The following is a 9,055-nucleotide window of genomic DNA, read 5'->3' as shown; positions in this document are numbered from 1 at the left end:
TTATGCAAAGTGTTCCTGCTAAGTGCTAAGGGTCGAACCATCAACCAAGGTCTCATAAATTATCATCTCTTCTCAATTATTTTTTAAATTCTTCCATCTTTAATTCCTAAGTTTGACTTTTTGGATTGTTTTACTAGTTTTTGACATAGGTAATGGAAAAATTAAAAATACATATTTCGAAAAATAAAAAGATAAAAAAATAATCGAATGAGTATAGAGGGACTAAATTTTCCAAAAATGCATAGTACAAGGATCTTTTATGAAATTTGACCTTATTTGTTGTACTCGGTTTATTTATTTTTTTGGCGGGGAGGTGAGGTGAGGTGTTACGCGGGGATTATAGTGAAGTTGTGCTTCGAGGGCTTTTAATCACCGTTGATCTCATTTGAAACAAGGATAAGATTGGGATAATGGTGAAAGTTGGGGGGTTTTTACGGGAAGTAAAAAGGAAGGATAATCGAGTGTCCACGTCAGCGGGTGATTGGATTTGGTTTCGCTTCAACTTCTCTTACAAGGTGTTGGAGCTTGCTGTGGTATGGGAACGAAACGTTTTATGTTACGGGGAACTGAGAGTTCAGATTCGCTGCAACCAGGTCCATTTTTAGTTTTACAAAAGCTCAGCTCCTGCATTCTGTTGTTGCCACGTATACTGCTCTAGAAAGATAATTGTTTATGATGCTGCCACGTAAGCTTTGCTTGGAAGCTTGCTGTCTTAAAATGTTCTTATGGTCAGGTATTTAAATAGTCAAAACTTATCCGTTCTATTTTCATTTTTCAAGAAAAAAATATTAAAAAATTGGCATCTATAATTCTTTTAATTTTAATAATTTAATCCTTGAACTATATCATTTTTCTATTTTGGAATTTACAATTTTCATTGTCCCATTTTCATATTCGAGTTATTATTACGAAAGTGAATAGGAGCAATTAAAGATAACTAATCATGGTTTTAATGTTTTTCGTCAACTGTACATAATTTTAATTGATATAATCATAAACTTAGCATTTGATATCTATATATTTTGTGTAAATGTTGCAAGTTAAATTTATTAAATCAAGATCAATTTGATAAAATATATAAATATTGAGGACTAAATTTGTTATTATGCCATTAAAATGTATAATTGACAAAAAAAATTGACATTATAATTAATTGTCTTTAATTTACCCATTTCTTAAATTAGCACGAACTAAATTGCTCTGATATTTTTTAGAGAGATTAATTAGCTCAATATTGAAATTAAAATAAATGAAAGACTTCTTTTTACTGAATTTTTTTATAACGAAAATTTGAATCCAATTCCGTTAATCACTTTGAATCAATTTTTATAACCGATTGAATGATTTAATAGAGTTAATCGGTCAATGGTCGAATTTAGCTCGGTCTGAGATCAATTAATGATTTTTTGGAATTTTGGTTATCAGTTACTTCAGTTTAAAATCAGGTAATTAATCAATTAGCCGAAATATTTGTTGTTTTCAAGACTTATGTAGTGTTTGATTGTTAATTTTCAAGACTTACGTAATATTTCTAATGTATTATCTATTGTTTTCACCTCCATTTAAAGTTTTTTTTGAACTCTTAAATAAAAGAAAATGATCATTAGCAATGTATTTTTATATGTTTTATACTAATTTTAACCAAAAGACAAAAATATATAAATTTTGATTAATTCGATTAACCGACCGAATCAATCGAAATACTTCAATTCGATTAACAGTTAAAGATTTTTACATTTCGAGTAATCCGGGCTTGTGCTTGTTCAACCATTTAGAAATCTATTCAAATTCAACTTAAAATCGAGAATTTACTAATTTTACAATTGAAATCATGGTTTTTAATTCGAAACATAATCTTTTAAATACTAATTAAATCATTCAAAATTCATAAAAATAAAATTAATATAGTTAGGTATAGTAAATCAACTACTAATGACAAGCTTGAATATATGGTTTATCAAGTTGTCAACTTAAGTTTCCTGATCCGAAATTCACATAACTTTCGACTTGGTTAACTATTTTTTATTCCGTTTTCACCAGAATACTCATTGTTTCACAAGCTATCATTTGACATAATTTTAAACAAAGTGGCCAAGGTTTTCTTCCTCCCCTTCACTTTGCCCGAAACTTACCATATCTAACTATTTTTGCTTCGTTTTTACACTTCTAACAATTTAAAAACCGACCGTTTGAACACCCCTACTTATCAAACATCTTCCAATATGTTACATCAAGCAAATTATTTAATTGATCAATAAAATTATATTTTAAGAATTTAATTACAGTACATTAAAATTTATTACAAAATTAATATATGAGCATTTAAAAAAATGGATTTAATTTAAACGTTTTAGCTCTTGAGTTGAAATTATGGACAAGATCGTTAAATAAAAATAAATATTATTTATTCAGTGAAAAGTACTAGAGAGTGGCCGAAATAAATGAAGGGAGTAATTGTGATTTTTAATTTCAAACAAATCAATAAATGAGCAAACCCTAAAAGTCAAATTACACTTTTAATTTCAGTCAAATTAATAAAAAATTCAATTTTGAGCCGAAAGCGAAAACTAAGTGTGGGTTTGGATGGGCGATTGGGTGCGGTGCGGTGCGGTACGTTTAGCTTACTTTTTGTCTCACGCTACAGTATCGCTACAGTATCTAATCTCACAGCCACCGCTGTTTTTACACTAACTGCAGGTAAATGCACCGCCCATCCAAACTCACCCTAAAGCACCGAATGCATCACGTTATTAATTTTTACTTATAAAAGTTTGTTTTTAAGTTAAAATTTTCGAAAATAATTAAAACTCAAAATAATTCAAATTTAAAACATATAAGTGGAAAGTAAAAAATAAAATGACATGAACATAAAAATTTTTAAAATCTAAAATGATTCGAGAGATTAACTTAACCTAAATTAATCTCATCTAAAATCCACTTAAAAATCCTTTGATTTTTTAAAAATAGATTATTTTTCCATTTTTTTATATGAAAATGACAATTTGGACGTTAATGAAGTAAATACTTTTGGTCATTTTGCATAAAGACAAGTAATATTAAGTATCTGAATTTGGGGTTTTTTTTAAAAAAAAAATTGGTGTTTGAATACATTAGTTTTGAAATTTGACGATTTTTTTCAATTTTTCATTGAATTTAACAAAATTCAAATTTAATGATCAAATTTCGAAACTAATGTGAACCAAATTCAGAGACAAAAGCACTGTCAAAGGGACCTTCTAAAATGAGAAAATTGTAGTTTGTATCCTCGAAAATACATAAAATTAGAAGTTAATACATAGTAAAATTACATTTCTTTCTCTCCAAAATGATAAAAAATTATAAATATATTAACTAATATAATAGTAAAATTATATTTTAGCTCTTATAAAAATATAAAATTCAATTCTGGCCCCTGCAAAAAAAATATTTCAAGTTTTTATCCATGTTCAACGACTAAAGTGGAAAAAATTGTCAAATTAAAAAAATTGGATGTATGCAAACTTAAATAATAAACAGAGGACTAGATTGTTTAACATGAAACTATATTATTGAATTTGATAATTAAAGTTTCTAAATATTGCAAGACAATAATAATCAAAACATAGAAACCAGGGATTAAAAAATAAACATTTTCTTGGGATGAATCAAACAAACCCTATACAGAGCCCTCAGTTTAAAGGTAGGCAGTACCAAGTACCTTCTTCTTTACCAGGCAAAAATGTGGGCCATAAACCTTTGGCAGCCATTGAAATTCTAACCTCACACAGAAACTAGAAAGGTTAAAATACATCATAAGTCCTTATATTTTTTGTAATTTATAATTTAGTGTCTGTATTTTTATTTCTAAGAATTTAATCTCTTTACTTTTCAGATTTCAAAATTCAGATCCAATTGGTAACACTATTAAAATCATTTTGTTAAATTCACATTCATTGTAATGTCATTTTTTTAGTTACATGATTGCCCAAGTGAGAATTTTTTTTATTTGACAAAAGAATATAACAATTTTAACAATTGAACCTGAAATTACAGAGACTAAATTCTAAATTTGTGAAGAGTATAGGGACTTATGGCATATTTTAACCAAACTAGAAAAGTAATGAGGAGACCCCTAATAAAAGTTGCCTAAAAAACTGGTACAAAAGAAAAAAAGAATCCAAACACTAAACAAGCATGAATTCCATATGTAATTTTCAGCAACCCCACAAAAGAAACACACACAAGTAGCATGGTATGTCACACCATGTCACCATCATCATCATCATCCTTGTTTTGCCTTTGATTTGGGATAAATATGTCAATGGCATTGCATCATTCAAAGCTTATATAGGCACTTTTGATGGAGGAGAAGGCTAAGTTATACCAAATGTTGTATAGTTTCATTATTTGTCAGTTGCCGTCAATCGTTTTACGATCGAAATCTTCGAAGCATCTCCGCCGATTTCTTCAAAAACTACTAATGAATTTCGGGTTGGTTTCAACCAGGACCTTGGAACATGGTACCTGAAAAAATAACACATTTTGGAACAGAAGTTTAACATCAATATTTCAAGGGTAAATTACACTATTAGTCACTAAATTATAAGTAAGTTTTCATTTTGATCACCTAAAAAGTTACAAATTGGTCACTAAAGTTTTTTAAATTGTTTTTTAAAAGTTAAAAGTTAGTCACTAAGGACTAAAATCATTATTATGCCAACTAAAAAAGTGCCACTTAATAATCGAGTGACCAAAAAAATAATTTCGAAAACTTTAGTGACCAAATTGTAACTTTTTTAGTTAAGTGACCAAAATGAAAACTTACCCATAGTTTAGTGACTAATGGTGTAGTTTACCCATATTTCAAGATGTTGAATTTTTTAGGGCTTTTACCATTGTTGAGTCGGACCGCCACAACCAAAATGACATTTCGTTTGACGAAATGCGCCGACGTAACTGCATCCACTGCAATTACCATTAACTGATATAGTCCAATATCGGCCTATGCTCTCGCCGTTGATCCATACTTGACCTTTTCCCATGCCACTCATGTCCAATGCTAAGGGATCGTCTCCACCCGGGGCATTGAAAAACGCCTGAAGGTCGAGTTCATAGTTTCTTGCTTGTCAAGGAACATATATATACACACACATACATTCACACGTACACATTTTGCTTACCTTGTACCATGTTAATGGACGTTGTTTCAGAGTTGCCAAGGATCCTCGAGTCCAATCGTTCGACGTGATAGAATTCGGAGAACCGAGAATATCGGCTTCTCCTTTAAGGCCAACCTTGTATGACCATTTCTGCCAAGTTAAGTCCTTTTTTCCTTCATCTAGCCCATGTAAAACAACTGGTCCTTGGACACCTATGTTCCTTGTCTCAAAATGTGGACCGATATTCTATAAACAACAGAACAAACCTGAACATGAAATCGGCAAAACGAAAAAAAGAAAATCAATGAATATATGTTTTTTTATCAGAGAACAAACCGGTAAACCAACTGCTATACTGAGAATAGAAATTTTGTTCTCTCCAGGGTGTAGGTTGATGTTTTTGGTAAAAGAAAACTTCCTTTTTTGTTGAGTCCCAAAAGCCGATCCTGTAAGTTTTCGACAATTTTAGAAGTTTTTAAGCTAATCAGCACCTGAATTCGAAATAATGTACCTGAAAGTTGTCCATTGATGAATACATGAATGCCATGCCCTGCTGTTTGTATACTGAGGGTCAAAGGCGTGCCTTTACGAGGAAATGATTCGGATGAACTTATTCGGACACTGGGAAAATCAACCTAATCAGTAACTGAAATGAACTCGATTCTATTTCAATACATGAGCTACAATACGAACAATCATTCATATACCTGGTTGTATACCAGAGATAATCACTGGTATCTCTTGTGATGTTTAACTGTTCCAATAGACCCTTTACAGTCATCGACGATTCGTCATCCACCGAATGTACATCTTCATTGAACGTCTCCCACGATTCTATCTTCACATTCGTTGGCACCATTTGGACTCGAGATGCTTCAGTTCCGACCTGCAAAAAGAGAGATCGTATCTAGCTTTATCATCTCATTACATTAACCAAAAACCAAACAATGCAAGACCGAGACACTTACTTTGGCAGTGTTGAAAACAACATTTCGGCAATCTGGAAGGATACTAATGGACCAACGCGGAAGGTTGTAATGCATGTTATTGAATGTCACCTTTGCATTTGACCTCAAATTATAGTTCGAGAGAAATGCAGCACAGCCACCTGACTCGGAAGAGAAAACATGTGCCTAACACGTACCAACGAGCTGATTTTCTTGTAAGACTGTAACAAATTATAACATTCAACCAAAGAAGCATAAAACACAGATTTCCGAGCACCTTTTCGTAGCTTCCTAAAATGACGATGTTAGGATCAGAATTAAGCAATGCTTTTTCACACAACTTGATAGCCTTATGGAGTTCTTTCAGATGATCATACTTAGGTTGCCTTATCAAGCCTGTTAAAATTACAATATACCATCAATTACAAATTCGAAACTCCAGGTACACATGTTGTAACGGTGATACTTTCGGGTTAGAACTTTTTACCGTATTCATCGATCGGAGCATCATAGTCATAGCTCGTAGTAATAAAAGGTCCTCCAGCTGTTCTTCCAAAGTTGGTACCTCCATGGTACTACAAAAAAACACATGTTACTCAGATTCGAATGTTAATATAATATATAGACATGTTCTAAAGAATTATATCGTCGTAACTATGTTTGAATATGCGTTAAACACGGTCAAAAGTCCGAGCAATTAATAAATATACCATGTAGTAATTGACAAAGGAGCCACCCTTTTGAATGAATCTGGCAACTGCAAATGCTAAATCCTCCACTGGCCTTTGGTAATTCGGGCCACCAAAATCTGAAAACCTGTACATAAGAAAAAGGGGGACAGCTTGTAAGTGTATGTATGTATGTATGTATGTATGTATGTATGTATGTATGTGAAATATTACCAGCCAGTCCAAGCCTCAGTCCATAATGTGGGTTTATAAGGTTTGTTTGGAGAGAAATAATCACAATAAAAACCATTGCATGTGTTTATCTGTAACCAAGGATTAAAAAAGAATGAAGCTTTCAAAATACAACATCAATGGCTGATCTGATATGTGTGTGTGTGTGTGTGTGTGTATGCTTACCACAGGATCTGGGGCATCATATTCCTTGCACATAACCCATGGAACCCCAGTGTTTAGCCCAACAGCCATTTTTGCAGCCCATTTCACATAAGCTTTACCAGCAGGTCCATATAACTTGCTTTCTGGTTCATATTCATTTTCAATCTGCAAACAAACAGTACATGTTGATCAATATCATTCATTCATACATACATACGTACATACATACATACATGCACACATACACACAGACAGATATACACTGACACACACACACACACACACGCGCGCGCGCGCATACATACATATATACATACATACATACATACATACATACCTGAGAGAGGATGATGGGGCCACCTTGAGACTCAAACAAGTTTTCATCCTTCATCATTTGAACTATTTTCTGGGTGAATTTTGCCATTGCTTTCTGAAAAAAAATTATAAAAATGGACCATAAGAAAATTTGCATTGTTTCATACATACATACATACATACATACATATTAGCCTTTTACCTTAAAAGGCTCATTATCTGTTCTGAAACTAATTCCAGGAACATATTTCAACCAAACAGGAAAACCCCTGGAAAAAAAAATCAATGAGAATATATAGTAAATGAACATTTCATATATAAGATTGAAAATTTAAAAAGAAAAGAAAGTGTGTTCATTTATAAATTACCCAAAGTTCCATTCTCCACAAATATAAGGTCCAATGCGAAGATGAACATATAAACCAGCTTTTTTAACCAATTTGATGAACTGAACCAAATCATATCTCCCTTCAAAATTATACTAAAAACCCCAAAAAAAATGGAAATTCTTAAGGAAAAAATAAAAACAGGGACCAGAATAGAAAATTAACTTTTAAAAGAAACAAAAGCTAACATTGCCAGGAGAAGGTTCATGAAGGTTCCAAAAGACATAAGTATCAATAACATCCAAGCCACCATTTTTAGCTTTTTGTATAAGACCTTCCCACATCTACATTAACAACAAGTTGTTACCAATATCAATATTTTTCCCGAGAAAAATGTGGGATTTTGAGATGAAAAATTTCCGGGAAAATTTTGTTTTTACCTCGGGGGTGCTTCTAGGATAATGTATAGAACCTGAAAAGAGAATTCTTTTTTGACCATCAATTGCAATTGCTTTTCTATCATAAGTAACATTACAATGAACCAGCAGAAGATAAAGAAATAAAATTGTAATGCTTAGAGAAAAACAGTGGGAAATTGAGTTAGCTGCCATTAGAGAAAAAAGCTAAGAAAATTTTTTTGAGACTGATAAAAGAAAAATGAGGTGAAGTGTGGGAAAAGAAATGAATGTGACAAAGGAGGAATTTTTTGTCTATATATATTATATATATAATACAGTGTACTGTCATCACTGCAATACTACACAACAAAAGCCCATTTTTTCTGTTTTTTCAGCTTTGTTCAGGAGATGAAATCAAAAAGATTTTGGGGTTTGAGGATTTTTTTTTTCATATATATATTGTATATGTTGAAAACCAATTAGCATATAGCTGGCTCATGAGGTGCCCCATTGACAGAAAAATGGTATTCATGTGGAGGCCATGTTCTAACTTCTACACACCATTTCGGTCAAAATTTTATCAAGAGTCCCTGTTTCTCTATGAAAAATTCTTTAATTTAGTCTTCATATATTAAAAATTTATTCAAATCATCATGTCATTAAAATTTATTCAAAATCTCAATTTATATAATTACTAAATTATTTTTTCTTTCAAAAATAATAATTTTATTTTGGTAAACAAAAATAATAATTATTTATTAAGTAACTTTATGTCCTTTTCTATAGTTTGAGAAGTCAACATTTATGGTACACAAGCTGTTATCAATTTCTTTTAACTGTTTGTACAGGTATAAATTACCATGAATC

At 31.5% G+C, this 9,055-nt stretch overlaps 1 protein-coding gene across 1 annotated transcript; it reads right to left on the bottom strand.

Moving 5' to 3' along the window:
• Positions 1–4,005: 4,005 nt before the first annotated feature.
• On the bottom strand, positions 4,006–8,616 carry LOC107908807 (beta-galactosidase 5). The gene is made up of 17 exons (XM_041089248.1): positions 8,231–8,616; positions 8,039–8,134; positions 7,833–7,945; positions 7,667–7,733; positions 7,487–7,579; positions 7,171–7,314; positions 6,988–7,076; positions 6,796–6,901; positions 6,573–6,660; positions 6,363–6,481; positions 6,107–6,271; positions 5,846–6,024; positions 5,650–5,759; positions 5,475–5,584; positions 5,160–5,384; positions 4,873–5,075; positions 4,006–4,503 (listed from the first exon to the last, which is right to left on the bottom strand). The coding sequence occupies exons 1-17, from the start codon at positions 8,399–8,401 to the stop codon at positions 4,383–4,385; spliced, it is 2,199 nt and encodes a 732-aa protein (XP_040945182.1). The 5' UTR covers positions 8,402–8,616; the 3' UTR covers positions 4,006–4,382.
• Between the last annotated feature and the right edge of the window lie 439 nt (positions 8,617–9,055).

Source organism: Gossypium hirsutum, chromosome D02 (assembly GCF_007990345.1).
Source record: "Gossypium hirsutum isolate 1008001.06 chromosome D02, Gossypium_hirsutum_v2.1, whole genome shotgun sequence".
Classification (NCBI taxonomy): domain Eukaryota; kingdom Viridiplantae; phylum Streptophyta; class Magnoliopsida; order Malvales; family Malvaceae; genus Gossypium; species Gossypium hirsutum.
Note: the sequence above shows the minus strand (reverse complement) of the source record. Positions and strands in the feature narration are given on the sequence as shown.